The sequence below is a fragment of the Leuresthes tenuis genome, unplaced genomic scaffold, assembly GCF_036924035.1.
Source record: "Leuresthes tenuis unplaced genomic scaffold, fLeuTen1.0.hap1 SCAF_17, whole genome shotgun sequence".
Taxonomy (NCBI): domain Eukaryota; kingdom Metazoa; phylum Chordata; class Actinopteri; order Atheriniformes; family Atherinopsidae; genus Leuresthes; species Leuresthes tenuis.
Genome location: NW_027325371.1, coordinates 16,143,633 through 16,158,830, shown reverse-complemented (window position 1 = coordinate 16,158,830; position 15,198 = coordinate 16,143,633). Strand labels below are relative to the sequence as shown.

Below are 15,198 nucleotides of genomic sequence, written 5' to 3'. Positions count from 1 at the left end.
AGACGTGCCAGAGGGTGAGTTGTTATCATCTGCTGGATCCATGGTCTGTTACATTGTGAGAGAGCCTTGGGTTTCCTCGGTGACAGGGTTATGACACATCACTGACAAGCCAAAAGAAATCTGATGTTGCCATGGAGACATATTCATCATTTCCACCCCTGCTTTGGGGCCCTTGCCATAAAAAAACCTCTTCCTCCATCCTGACTCTGCACACCTTCCGCTACCAAGTGCGCTGTGGACGCAGACCTCTAAAGTACTGCTGCTCTCTTCTTCTTCTTCTTCATCGTCGGTCCAGAGGATGTTTACACGCCTGCATCAAATTTTGATGTAGGAGGCATGAAATAGTAATATGTTGATTTCACGTGGGCCACCTGAACCCTGCACAGTGCGTCCCTCACACTGAGTCATCGCAACTCCCATTCTGCTCTGTATCATTTGTACTTCCAGTACAGTTTGTACAGCAGCTGCTCCTACGGTTGTCTGATGTCTGCGATCTGCCGCAGAAAACAGAATGTGTTTTAGCAACAAAAAAAAACCCAAAGCATCCTGGGTCAACATGGACGGCGTAAAAATTGGGCCCACAGGCACAAACGTGCCCCTCCAAAGACCCAAACATCACAGCCGATGTCACTGTGAATTTTAAGCTGTATATCATGCAAAGGTTTATCTCATTTTGGCTACTTTACTTTTTGTTGGGGTTGTTTGGCTGCTGTGCGTTGGATGCCTTTGTGTCCTTTTGTAATAGTATTTTTTTTTCTCTGAAAATGTCACAGTGTACTTGCTGGATCTTTAAAAGCTTGTTCTATGTGTGCTGTTGCTTTACTCTGCATTTTTAGAACACAACATCTCCAAAAGAGCAAGTGAACAATTTACCATTGTCTCTGATTTTCAGCCCGTATATCTGCTCAAACTGTCGCCAAGTCGTGTTCTTAATGGAACACCAAAGTGAAAGTAAAGGACACGAATGTCAGTGATTAAAGCAAGCGCATTACAAGCTGCAGAGCCCTGCATGCTGTCACTCTGAGCTGCATGTGGGCTCTTGTAGACTGCAGATAAGAAGCAGGCAGCAGGCTCAGGTCTGCTGGAGAAGCAAGAGGAGGAGTTGCGTGTGTGTGTGTGTGTGTGTGTGTGTGAGAGCGAGGATGGTGGCTGTGAGGTGATGAATTTCCACAAAAGAGGCAAGCATCTGCCAAGGAGCTCCAGGATCGGTATTCTAGCCCCCAGTGGGGAAAAAAGCCAGTTGGTGCTCCACATCCAAAGCTGCAGTGACAAATTAGCAGAAGGTGATGCTCAACGGTGAGAGACGATGGTTGTTAGTGTTCATATTCCTGTCGAAGAGGACTGCCTTGTAGCCCAGATCATTTACGTAGACTCTGTAAAAAACAAACAAACAAAAAAAAAAAACAGATTGTTTGTGATGTCTGTGCACAGGTTAAGACACTGAAGGTGGAGACTGAGCAAAATGTGTGTGTTTGAGGAGCTTCTGTGACATAATAATTTATCTGGAAGCCAGTCATGGTCCAACTTTCATTGTCACACTGTCCTTCCCTCATGGAGACATTAAGACAACCTCCAGCTGTCACAAAGCATCACAGATCACAGAGCTCCACGCTGAGCAACAGATGAACATGAAGTGTAATAGCCTGCAGCGGCCTCGGGCGACGAGTGAAGCAGAGGCAGTGGAGCCTGGATACATCATGACTTTCCTCTGTGTGACTCTCTCTGCAGACGATCCTCGTAGGAGACAGCGGAGTGGGCAAGACCTCTCTGTTGGTTCAGTACGACCAGGGCAAGTTCATCCCGGGGTCCTTTACTTCCACCGTTGGCATCGGCTTCACAGTGAGTCCAGCGCTTCCTCTCCTCCACACACCCTCCCACACTGCCTCAGCTCTGCCTCACTCAGTGTTTCTCTCATGCTCAGTCCTGTCGGTGTTTTCCCTCCTCCCTGTTATGTTGTTGACTTCACCCAAGTGAGAAGGACATTTCGCTCTGATGGGCTGTTTGTTCTCAAGTCGTGACATGACAACAGGATCCTGTCTGTTTGTGTGCCGAGGAGTGTTTGGCTCCCTCAGTGTGTCAGTGAGGTGCAGCATGGATCAATGGTGCTCTCCAGTGTGGGATGTTGCATTTTCTCACCGCAGTCATTACGATTCTTAACACTTTGTTGAAGGGCATCAATGTGGTTAACGATGCCAATGCTGCGATTAAATTACTGGGAAGAGACCACAGCTAATGAATGTCTTTTGCTCCCGAATACGTGTAACAAAGCTGCTCTGAATGGGACTGATTTTATGCTTTGTGACAAGCTTGTGTGTGGGGTGGGGTGGGGGGTGGTGGTGGTGGCACACTATGACATGCAGAGGCAAAAGGAGGCAAGCAGAAGAGATCCCCAGCTTATTTAGTGAGTGATTTCTCTGCAGTGGCACTGATAACTTTGGATTTGTGAAGCTGCCATCACAAGCCGAGGGGACAGGAACCAGCGAGAAAGTATGAAATTGGGTTTGCCACTTCACTTTAGCATACGTTTGCCTACACTGAGTGCATGAGCATGTATTTCAGGGTTAAAAATATCCCGCAGAAAAATGCAGCACAGATAAAAAATGAGTCACTTTGCTGCGTCTGTGCACTGGATTTAAAGTCAGGGGGTGAGACGGCGCCTGCAAAAATACCTTGACAAGGTTTCTCTTGGTGTGTAGTCAGTTTTGATAAGGCCCGGTGGAGATTATCAAGACACACAACATGAAAATTCATCCCGCGTTAGACGCTACTGTGTCTTGAGTTGCGCTCTGATGGCTGGAATTCATTTTCTACCTTGAATGTAAAAAGGCTTTTTTTGGTCTCTTTGCTCATTCCGAGGCATTTCGGTCTTCTCTCATCTTTAGAGATTTCTTGGAAACAGCTTAACCTATTTTCTTGATTGCCCCAAGGAGCCAGACTTTCTGTGGGATCTTTCAAAGTGATAAATAGTGGCAATACTTCTCCAGACTTCTTTGCAGTTCTCTCAAAGTTTTTGTTTGGACATTGGCTGCTTGTGTGCCTAATAATTTTCAGAGGACTGTGGTTGTTTTTTTGTTAGTTTGTTTGTTCGTTAAGCTACTTGACACTGATCTTTGAACCATGCAACCATTAACCAAGCTCAGGGGATAAACCAATGCTGTGTCTGCACATAACAGACAACTTAGCATAAAAACCTTTTTCAAATCTCTTGGCTCTTAATTGATAACAGTCTGACAGGCATAAAAAAAAAACTTAGTCTTAAAACTATCAGATTAACAGTATCTCAAAGCGATGACCTTAAGGCAGGAAAAAAAGACACTAAACCTATTTGTCTGTTTTCCAGCCAGTATATAAATAAATGGGGAGCTGAAGATACCTACACAGTATTGTAGAACTTTTGGGTTTTATGACTGACATAACGTGAAAACATTTGTAAATGATACACACAGTGTGTGGCGATTGCAAAGATAATATATGTAAAACCTGGGAGTCTATCTGGGAGATAACATTGCAATCTGTTATGAATGGCACTTCAGGTGCGATGTAAAGTACTGACTTAAAATAACTACCCCATCCCTGCCATGCTGGTCAGGATGGAACCACCACTCATTCGGCGCCATACGTGAATACATGTTGGAGATGTCACCTCTAGCTGCCTGGAGGGATGATTGCATATATGAAGGAGTGTTTGATTGTCAGTTCTATAACATAAATGCCCCACCCCCCCCATCCCCGCTTGATGTGCCGTCACTCCTGCTTTCACGGCACAAAGTGGAGACACTAGGGGGAGACAAACACTGCCACTAGAGATTCATTCATAGGCTTTATTATGAATTTGAGTCTGTGAAACCATTTTAGACACGTCTGAAGGAGACAGGGGTAATTGATCATTTGCCTGCTCCGAGGAAGCATAATTTGGGAGGGGCTAAAATGGATCGCAACCACTTTGTGTTGATATAAGAACACTTTGAAGGACAGTTTTTCCATAGTTAAAGTGAATGATCGTAGATGAGGTGTTAACTCGGGTCACCTTCCCGTCTCCTCTCCGTGTGTGTGACTGACCGTCCCAGTGGTCGCGCACCACCTGTGGCAGATAAATCAGCCATCGGCCAGTCTGACCCCTGCAGCGTTTTTTTGGAGCCAAGTGTCACCCATAAGAAAATCCTCGTCGTAGCTGTCGACGTCCTCGCGTAGCTGCCCAGTTAATCATCTGCCCACGCGAGGATGCACGGCTCCGCTCTGCAAAATCGCAGAAATGTTTCCGCCTGTTTGTCATTACCGCTTCCTTGAATGTTGGATGTAGACGCCGACGCGCGACCACCAACAGCACCACCGTCTCATATCCAGCTGATTGTTGCCCAAGTTTTCATTGTGGCTTCCGTCTTTGTTTTTATCCTTTTCTTTTTTTCTTTTTCTTTCCCTGACAGAGTGATTGTTAAGGTGTGATTTTTTTTTTTCCCCACGGGAAGCGCCCGGTGATCATTTGGTGGCAGCGCGCAGTATGCGAGCAGAGGGGCTGGAGGTCGGCGGAGCCTGGGTCTGATCCCTCAAGACAGCGTGCGCGTCTTTCTTGGACACATCTTGGAGATAACTGTGCTTTTGGCTCTCCAGCCTTTACTATTTTGCTGGCAGTGCGATGTCCACAAGAAAGACATCGTTGACGGACAAGCAGGCTAAAAACGGCACGTCAAAATATGTGTTGGAGAGATGCGCCTCTATTAACGAGTATTATGATATTGCCTTCAAGGTGTGTATTTCCGTTTTGGCATGTGTGTGATTATTATTTTTTTTCTGTGTGGCTGCTGCAGATCGAACAAGTGTAGATGTGCATTGTAACAACTGGGTGTAACTGCAGCAGCATATTGACTCTGCACATCTGGACAATGTTCAGTGCTCTCTGGTAATCTAACCATTAAATGCCAGCTGACGGATGTGTCTTTAATAATTCTCCCTGTGAGACTGCCCATCCTCGTTGTGGGGGAACCTTTTTGGCTGCCCTAACTGCTCCAAATATTTGCAGTGTACTTGTTGCTACCAACAATCTCTAAATATTTGTCAAAGGGGCACGGGCTCCAAACTGCTTTCTAAGACAAGTGGAAAAGTTACATGTAATACTGTCACCACTTCCATCTGCTCTGACTTCATCAGCGCAGTGCCGGAGACATATTTTAATCAATTGCAGCTAATTATTGTATAATTGCACATTCCTCTGTTGTCATTATATTTATGGTGAGGGTTTAAATGACAGAGTTGTTTGCACTCATCTTAAATCCCTCTTTCCAATACTGTCAGTAGATTACAACACTTTGAACAACTGCCTCTGCCACATTCTTTTTAACAAGCTTACACATGCTTACACTTCCCCAAGATGGGGTATTTCACAATAATGGCATTTGAGTTAAATATTAGGATCCCATTTGTGAAATCCAAACCCTTTCTCAGTTGAAAAATAATATCTACCAGCTTTAGGGAAGACGGTGCCGTCTTGTTTGCTGTAGGCTGTCAGCCATGTCTTTGACCAGCTGTAACCTGACATGTTGTCCTTCTTCTCTGATGGTGGCTTTGCTCTAGGTGATGCTGCTTGGAGATTCGGCGGTGGGGAAGACGTGCATCTTGGTGCGCTTTAAAGATGGGGCATTTCTGGGAGGCAACTTTATAGCCACCGTTGGAATAGACTTTAGGGTGAGAGAGATGCTGCAGACAAGTCCAGCACTTACAGAGGGACCAGTTATATCTGAATTCAACCATCCATAGTTTGTGTTTTTATACTGTATTTTATATTTACAGTGCTGTGCAAAAGTCTTGTTTTTCTGTGTCAAAGGAAAACAGTAATAAGTGCAATGATTTATTGTAAAAAGTGCAAACATGCATGTAAATGTAGTCAGTGTATAAGACAGAAACAGAGTTTCATCCCTCTGTAAGACCTGTTGCCACTGATTTTCAGTCCAGTTTGTGTGTCATTTGGCACACCTTTGCCTTTTTTCCCTTCCTTAAGAATAGTTGCTTGACAGCCACCGTTCCACAGAAACCATTTCTAATGAGGCTTCAGAGAACATTGATTCACAGATTCAACTCAAGAAATGGAAACAAAATGTATGCCTGTGTGACAGGCTGCTTAAAAAGTATCTAACAATACAATTTAGAATTTCTTGCTAAGTTGTCTGTAATGCTTTTATCACAATACAATTTTTCAGATTCTGTGTTAAATGGCTTAACAAATCATATTTCTCTGAGAATGGTTAGATAAAAAGGCTGAACTGAAGTTGAATGAAAAATCAGCCAAAGAAAAACCCTCAGAAGGCCCAGAGAACTAATCCTGAAGACCGCTTAAAAAGATTCCAAAACAGTCTGGTTCATTGGAAGCACAGCATAAAGATATGAGGAGTGGATAGAAGTGTTTGCACAGTACGGTATGAGGAAGTGTTTTTAATCTGAAAAACAGCCTACTGGTATTTACAAAACAACACGTGATCCGTTGGTAGGAGTAAAATGGGCCCAATTATCACCTATTTCCACACGGAACACTTTATCATTCTGCGATGATAGCACCAATTGTACAAATCCTCTCGCCAATCAGTCAAGTTCGCAGACCACTTGTGCTGCTAGGCGCTTTGGATGGCTTCATAAATGTCTTGGCAGATGCCTGCCCACGTCCCTGTCTCCTGGAAAGATTGGCTTCGGCTCAGCTCGGCCCTGGAGGAGTCACCCTGCTGTCAGACAAGCTCCTACCCAGTGACACGCACCTCTTGCACGCGCATACACAGACCCACACTGTGGCTGCTGTACATCTTCTTCTATGCGCGCAAACAGCAAAAATAGGCTGTTTGGCCCAAGTGAACTAACCCCCACCACCCACCCCCCACTGCCTCCTGCTTTCCTCCTGTCAAAGCAAAACACGCACACTAATGGCAAGTCAAGTGTAGGGGAACACGGTTTGAGAGGAAATTGTGTTGCATTAGCCAAAGTGATGTATTGTCTTCTTTGTATGGCAGTGTAGACATGTGGGAACATAATGGACGTCTGACAGATATATGGACACTTTCTATTCAGCAGCCTGAGCATGTCACTTTGCTCTCATTCCAGCAACAGGTTTTTCGGGGGGGAGGATTTGACTAAAATACATCAAAAAGTAAAGCGACACTTGTTGAAACGAGCATTCTTTTAAACAAAAAAGAAAACAATAGATCTAGAGTACTCATTCAGAAAAAAATGGCTGATTATGTAAGTAATTACCTGTTTGTTTATGAGTAGGGGGGCAAAAGCCACTTAGTGACAGAGTAATCTGAGATAAACAGTTGAGTCAATATGCTGAGGATGTCCTCTGTGCTTGGTTAGGCAGGCAGGCAGGCTGTTGTGGCAGCTTGTAACATGGCTGGTCTATTTTCGGCATGCTTCCTTGTAGCAGTTACTCAGCATGCAGGCTCTTCTCACGTCATAATTGGGGGGGAAAAATGGAAACCCATGGCAACTAATGCAAGGGTTGAACCATGTCCATTCTGCCAAGGCAGAGGATTCAGCAGGTGGCGACTCAGGCTGCCGGCTTTGCAACACACCGCACAGGTTTCTTTTGTTATCGTGTTAGTTGGTGTGCATTTTTTGAAGTACGTGTTCGGGCTTTTGTTCAGCGTTCACAGGAAAGACAGGGGCTGTTTGTGATGACCTGTCACTGATACCGTGTGATTAAGGAAGTGCATTTGCTAGTCGCATTTCCTTCATCTCAGCCATGTTTCTGTTTTGCGGTTTTCGCTCTGCAAAGTTTAGACATGGCTGTGGCTTGGTTTGCTGCTGCAGCAGGTCACGGTACCTGGGAATTATAAAGGTATTGCATGAAATAACATGTGTCTTAGAATGCTGGATGTGTGCCATCACCTTTATTTCCAGCCCTCACAGCACATGCAGCCACAACACTTTTTTTTTTAGCCTGGGTGCCTAAACTTTTTCAGGCCTGTCTTTGCTCTACAGGAAATCAGAGGGCACCCCAACAGGGCTGCAGGAAATTAACGGGGGAGTTGGTTGTTATGCTGCCAGTCGTCTTTCTCACTGTGGTGTAATTAAGTCTAATCCTTGGACCTTGTTGTTGTGTGGGTGTTGCAAATTACTTTCTCTGCCAGCATTCAAAGCCACTTTTAGTTGCCTTGTTTCTTTTGCCACATGCTGAGCCTCTGTGCTTTTTTAGTCTGCTGTGAGGTTCATCGTTTGTTTCTGTGCTATTCTCACAGCACTCCAGTCTCCAAAACATATGGTGAATGGTCTCTCACGCTTCTTCTTGTCTCTGCAGAATAAAGTGGTAGATGTGGACAACCTGAAAGTCAAGCTCCAGGTGAGGACGTGCACCTTTTTCCTCACCTCTCAAATCATATCAGCTCATCCTAAACTAAATATTCAACTGAATATTTTTGGTTGGTTGTGCAGAATTAGAAATTATCTATAAAGTCATTCAAAAATGGTTGACACCAGTATGCTTAAAATTGCTTGTTGTTCTCATTTCCAGTCAAATCCAATCAAATTCTTGTGTTGTGATTTTATATTATCAGAGACTCGGCTGTATTGTGTGCCAGCAGCGTGCTGCTAATCTAAGGCACATACCCGTCTCGTACCACGACCTGTTCATTCAACACTGAGTGGGAGGTGACAAAATTAGATCCCTCCGGTAGCTTGAGTAAATCCTCAGCTTTTACTCTCTTGCACGAGCTTTCTGCAGGATAAAATTCTGTGATGCATTACAGAATAGATTGTGCCACGATGAATCTGCACTGTCCCTCGGGACTTTTATCCGACACGGACACCCAAAAATTGGACAGAACAAAGTGCAAAAACCTGTGAGAGGGGATGCTTTCATTTATCTTGTCATGTCAGATTTTAAACCCCACTGCTCTTTTTTTTAAAAAAAGCATTGGCAGTGTCCAGCTGCTATATGTCATAATATTCTTACTTTATAATGAATCTGTGCTTTTTAAAGGTCACAGGTGGTTTGATTTAGCACGAGCTGAATAGATAGGTTAAGTATGAAAAATGTCTTATTTTTTCACATTTGAAAAGAAATGGGAGAGAAATAGTTATTCAGGTTGAAAATGTATTTGCATGGCTAAAATGACACTGTGATTTGTCTCAATTTCACATAGATGCATAGATCATCACCTTTTACCTTGAAATTATTTCATTAATTGCATAAACGTTTTGTTCTTGAAAATATGGAGGAAAAAACATATGATATGAAAGACACTGACACTTACTTTTTCCATGACAATTTTTCTTGACTTTTGAATCAAAATATGCAAATGAGTTATTCGCTCATTACATATGCCCTGAACTACATAAAAGTCCAATTGACAAAGTTTAATTAAAAAGATAAAAACATGAATGTGTAATGTAGATGTCCCATCTGTCTGAAGGAACATGTTCTGTAAAGCAAATCTTGAAGTCATTAAAGTATTAGGAGATTATTATAACCGGTATGATTACTCTAAGGTATAAGAAATTTCCCAGACTTGTATACCAAGCACATGTTTGTGGCATTAGGCAAACCTCAACGTCCGCAATAATTTAGTTGAGAATTCTTATTTCAACCAGATATGTGAAAGTGGTTGTAACCTATTAGGTACTCAAATATGTCATCAGGATGTCGACCCACATTGGCTGCTGTGTAATTGTGTGGTTTGTTGTCAGATCTGGGATACAGCCGGCCAGGAGAGATTCCGCAGCGTAACGCACGCCTACTACAGAGATGCCCAAGGTGATTTGCTTTATATGAATCTTACTTCCTCATACCTTGTGTGAGCATGTGAGTGTGTATGTGTGTGGGGGAAAGCCCAAATGAAAGGTGATGGATTAACCTGATTAAATATGTACTTTTTATTACTGTGCAAACAAAGCTTCTCTTCGTGTATGTAAAGATAATAAAGGCACAATCAAACTGCTCTTCTCTTTGCTCTCACAGCGCTACTTCTGCTTTATGATATCACCAGCAAGCCATCGTTTGACAATATCAGGGTAAGACTGTCTTAAATTACTTTTCCTCCCACTTTCATTATCTGTCACTCTGCTCGCTCTCTCTTTATTTTAACTTCCTGTTCCTAAATCCTCTCAAGCCGAACGCTTCTCTCTGTCTCTTTACATGCAAAGCACTGCAGAGGTCTTTAACATTTCTCCACAAACCTATTTAAAAATTACATGATGTTATCATCTGTGTGGCCACGCAGTCCCCAGTTTTAGTAATAAAAAGCAACAGAAGGGTTCAAGGATGAGAGTAATTCAGTGTCACCATGAATGATTAGAAGATGATTTATAATACATAGCTCTGCAAAAGAGAGGACATGCAGCGTTTGAGTGCTGATATTTGTTTTGCTTATAGAACAATCTCTTCTCTTCTTTTTTGTCTGTCCTCTATACTTTTGAAGGCTTGGCTGACTGAAATACACGAGTATGCCCAGAAGGATGTGGTCATCATGTTGCTCGGCAACAAGGTGAGCATGGCTTCCTTTTAGTGTTGCATAAAAAGATGGGGAGGATAACTGTTTCTTTCGTGCAATTTTAACTCACTCTTATCACACTCAGACAGACGTGAACGCTTTGAAAGCCAGAAAAGGCTTTCAGTGTGACACAGATGCAGGAAGGCCAACTCTTCACTTAAAAGTGAAATCTTCCCTGAATGGTGTCTGTTTGTTCTTACCGATTTGTGTTTTATTATATTCTATCCCCCCACTCAATGTTATCCCAGCACTGTGACTGACTTCTATTCATTTGCTTCAAACCTCTGATGCACAAGCCAATTTATGTACAGTGCTGCTGGGGATGAAAAGAAAATCTCATGTCTCATTGCCACCAGCAGTCACTGTAAATATATCTGAAAGCTCCCTCTGGTGGTTTAGAGAAGACTCACTTTTCTGGAGGGTCGCGGATGTCACGTAGCAGCAGCTTAGATCATTTGCTGTGAAAGCAGCAGGACTGGTAGCATCAGTCTGTGTGCGCTTGGCTCCTCTGCTAGAGGTGGAGTTTCTGACATCTCATCAGTCTGAGGGAGCTCTGTCTCAGCAGCTGGCGGCCTGATAAGATGACGCGCCGGCTGACAGGATGGTGCATCACTGTCGCTGATGGCATGGTGAAACTGTGACCCTTCTCTGTGTTGACTTGTTTTCTTTTCCCGCTGCTGTCTTACAGTCAGACATGACTGCAGAGAGGGTCGTGAAGAAAGAGGACGGAGAGAGGCTGGCGAAGGTAACGTAGGATGTCTTTAAGTGCTCCCATTTCCATCACCAGACTCCCCCATTTTCCACTAATGTTTTTCCATCTTAGGAATATGGAGTTCCATTTATGGAGACCAGCGCGAAGACAGGAGTCAATGTGGAGCTGGCTTTTCTCGCTATAGCAAAGTAAGTATAAAAGCTTCTGTTACCCACTTAACCCAATTCAGGGGTGAGGCGCTGGAGCCTATCCCAGCTATTATTGGGCGAGAGGCAAGGTACACCCCGGGCAGGTCAGTTTAGAGTTACCAATTAACTTAACACGCATGTTTTTGTTCCAGATGACCAAACTATCAGTTCCATCGGCACCGGTGCATCTCCGTGCCATCAGAGTTGCAAGTTGCAGGCTTTTGAACTGATTGGTTTCTCTCCTCTTTAGTCTGGAGGATGCAGCGCCCATGGTTTCCAAAAAGAATCTCAAATGTGTCTCAAATTAATATGTCTTTGACATTCAAACTTGTACACTCGAACACTCTGTAGGGACATGAGTTGAAAATCAGTCATATCTTTATTCAAGGCTTGAAATACAGAACAGACCATATGCCAGATGTTATCAGATACGTAATAAAAAAAAAACACAAATTATGCTTTGAAAAATAATTTGAAGAAAAACTGTAACATAAACATGATTTATTTGAGGTAACATTTTCTCATTTTTAATTTCTAGTGGCTCCCACAAGTAATAGCTTGTTACATGTGTTAGAATGGAAGAGCTCCATCTGTTCTTACAGAAAGAATCATCTGCAGTGACAAAAGTTAATTTACCTGTAAATTGCACTTGATTGTCCACCTTGGTCCTCCTGCAAAAGAAAAACGAACGCTAAATTGATCTAACGAAGGTCACGCTTCGATATTAATAAACACTCCATGGCTCCATGCTAGGGGATTGTATTTTAATCTTCGTGCACGCAGTCGGACTCATTTGAGTTCTATGGTGTTCTCCTCTGGGTTGTGTATTGTTATATTTTGTGCACTGACCCTATTAATCCTTTCTCTGACTCCTGCATCTAATAGTTTTTGGTTAATTTGGTGTCTGCTCCTGTTGTCTTCATATAATGGAATTGCATGTGTTTGAGGCTCCCTGTGGATGTCAGTCATTTACTGTGTAATTTCTGCTTGCAACTGTCTTCCACGTGTGCGCGCCTTTAATGCTGTTTGGCAGGAAATAAGAAAAGACTGTTCTGCCTCATTGAAATAGCTTTTTTTTTAAGCATGTCCACAGAGCTGCAGAAGAACAGACTGTCCAGTTTGGTATGAAACCATTCACGTTCATGTCTGCTTTAGTTTTATAGTGATCTTTATTCAATCAGGTTCCTTCTAGGTGGACATTACATAAATAAATGACAAAACATACTAAAACATTATTTTACATATATCCATTTAAAAGGGAAAAAAAACATTTAAAGGATGAGGCCAAAAGTAACTCTTGCACTGTAAGTCAAGAGTGGGAGTTTGAATCCAAGGATTGTTAAAAAGGCCCTCCCTTTATGCAGATACACTAGTGGATACTGCACAAGCCTGTTCTCCATCGACATTTAAAAGGAAGGACTTACTTTTCCAAGACCGAGACACGAGAGCTTTTTTGAGTTGAGTCGTTTAGACACAGGAGTTTGTTTAGCAAAGAAAGGAGAGCCCAAAAAACGATAATTCCCTGCCAATGGGCCCGGCAACTCTGGTAGAGTAAATGACATCCCAAAAAAACGAAGACCACATTAAGATTCTGGAAAGTATCACAAAACACTGCACCTTCTACCGAAACAGGGATCTGAATACAGGGAACTGGTCAACCACTTTGTAGCATGGTGTGGAAACGAAACCGTAATTAAATCTTAAACATGAAGAAAACATAAGATGTGATTGTAAATTTCTGGAGGACCAGGAATAAGTCAAACACTATCTCCATCCTGAGAGAAGAGGTGGAGGTAGTTGAGTACTACAGACACCAAACTGTACTTGTTAAGCAAACTTAGGTCCTTACATTTCTACACCAAAATGCTGAATATCTTCTATAAATCTGTGGTGGAGAGTGCAGTCTGCTTTGCAGCCATCTGTTGAGGCAGCAGCATCAGAGTGAATGAGTCAAAGAAAGTGAACAAACTGTTAAAGACATCAGGCTCTGTGCTGTTGACTGCTCTGGAGTTCATGCAAATGATTGTGCAAAGAGGAGTGCTGCACAAGTTGATGAACATAATGGACTAAATTACCAACCCTCTCCACTGCACAGTCATGAAACAACAAAGTGTGTTCAGTCAGAGGCTTCTTCAGCTCTGCACAACACAGAACAGTACGGGAAGCTATCCACAGCAATAACCGTACACAATGAGAGCTTATGAGGAAAAACATATACTGAAACATTATCATTTCCTATTGAGAATAATATAGCATTTTTTCATTTAATTTTCATTTCATGACTCAAAATCAGGCATAGGTATGAAACATACCTTTGGGCTTAAGTGTAGGTGATTTGCTTTCTCCGTGTGAGAGCAGTTTTAAGTGGAAGCTGCATAAAAAGATATGACGCCTGAGGCATTTTGATTAAATCTCAGTACACTGTGCTCGGTCTCTTTTTCTCTCTCCCCCGTTCTCATATTCTTGATTTGCTCACCGAGTCTGTGCTTCATCCCACACATCCACCCCCTCTGAATCTAACTTCCTGTGTGTGTCCCTCTCTCTCTCTCTCTCTCTCTCTGCCAGGGAGCTGAAGCACAGAGCGACGCAGCAGCCTAACGACCCCAAGTTCAAGATTCACGACTACATCGAGTCTAAGAAGCACAAGTCTGCCTGCTGTGGCCTCGTGTAGCTGAAGCTGAACACCAGGCAGAGAAAGACACACGCAGATTAATGAAAGATGGAGGGGAGGAAGGGTGGGATGGAGGATGGGAAGGAGGTAAAAATGTCAGCTTTCTATTATAAAAGCCAATCCCAGCGCCAAACCCCGGGGAAGCAGATGCACTCGATTTCTCCATAGAGCTTTTGGTTGAATGAAAGTGAATCTGGATTCGCTGCCACCCCTTATCTAAAATGTGAATTTTAAATCGTTTTGTGTCATGTGTAGAAATGTTTGTGATCTTTGTGGTGACGGTATCAAAATACAAATCAGGAGTAACAGTCTGAAATGCTATATCCATCTGAAGGGACGAAAAGGAAAACGCATTTGTCATCCTCATCTTGGCAGTTTTATATGAAGCGTTCATACTGTTGATGTGGATATAGCATTTTGCCATCCAGCTTTGAGTTTGCTTCATCCCAGTTTTACCAGGCTGTGATCTGAACCCCTCTTGGCCTTACAGTCTTCATCTTTGACCTTTGAGAGTTTAGTGCGTTTGAGAAGTGGACTTCAGTCTCACAATCAGATTGTCGCTAAATGATCCCATCTGTTCACATCTGTACTGCTGTTAGATAGAATAAAGCCAACGTTTTAAGGGCGCTCCTTCACTGTGTGTCTGTCTGTACATTCAATTCAGGGCTTATCAAAAGTTCATCCAAAGTAATATACATGTTCGTGTTGCACCCTGTGACATACAAATAGCTTATTTCGACTCTTTTCCACACAGATGCACACAGCACAGCATTCCCACACGTTGTTGTTTCATTTACAGATGGATGTTGTTGCTGAGACGGTGCCAAAGCTGTATTTGTTCATACACCACATCGTGTAACACGTTTCTTTGTACACTGTTCATTATGAATGTTTGCTTGTTCAAATTGGTTCCTCTTCTGAGGCGTCACGTTGATCACAAAGTGCCATTAAAGTGCTTTGTTATCATACTATATATAAAAGGTATATTTTGTAATGTATGTGGTGTTGTTTTATTGAAGTCTGTCTCGTCCTTGTTGCTTTGTGTGTGTGCTGCGGAAAAGGATTGGGAGCCTCTCGTGAAAGAAAGGGTGCACTGAAGTTAATGAGCCACAGTGTGGCAGCAGCTTCCCTGTTTATCCTCCACTGTGCACAACTACAAAA

The 15,198-nt window shown here is 43.0% G+C and overlaps 1 protein-coding gene across 4 annotated transcripts; it reads left to right on the top strand.

The window, feature by feature from the left end:
* Positions 1-3,931: 3,931 nt before the first annotated feature.
* LOC140273179 (ras-related protein Rab-26-like) lies at positions 3,932-15,035 on the top strand. 4 transcript variants are annotated; one of them, XM_072368693.1, is made up of 9 exons: positions 3,942-4,744; positions 5,569-5,679; positions 8,276-8,317; positions 9,664-9,730; positions 9,935-9,987; positions 10,395-10,460; positions 11,155-11,211; positions 11,290-11,366; positions 13,932-15,035. In XM_072368693.1, the coding sequence occupies exons 1-9, from the start codon at positions 4,634-4,636 to the stop codon at positions 14,035-14,037; spliced, it is 690 nt and encodes a 229-aa protein (XP_072224794.1). In that variant the 5' UTR covers positions 3,942-4,633; the 3' UTR covers positions 14,038-15,035. The 4 variants fall into 4 exon arrangements, with proteins under 4 accessions (XP_072224797.1, XP_072224794.1, XP_072224796.1 ...); XM_072368695.1 differs by having other exon boundaries at positions 3,944-4,744; positions 11,290-11,370; positions 13,936-15,035; XM_072368696.1 differs by lacking the exon at positions 5,569-5,679 and having other exon boundaries at positions 3,932-4,744.
* The last annotated feature ends 163 nt before the right edge of the window (positions 15,036-15,198 follow it).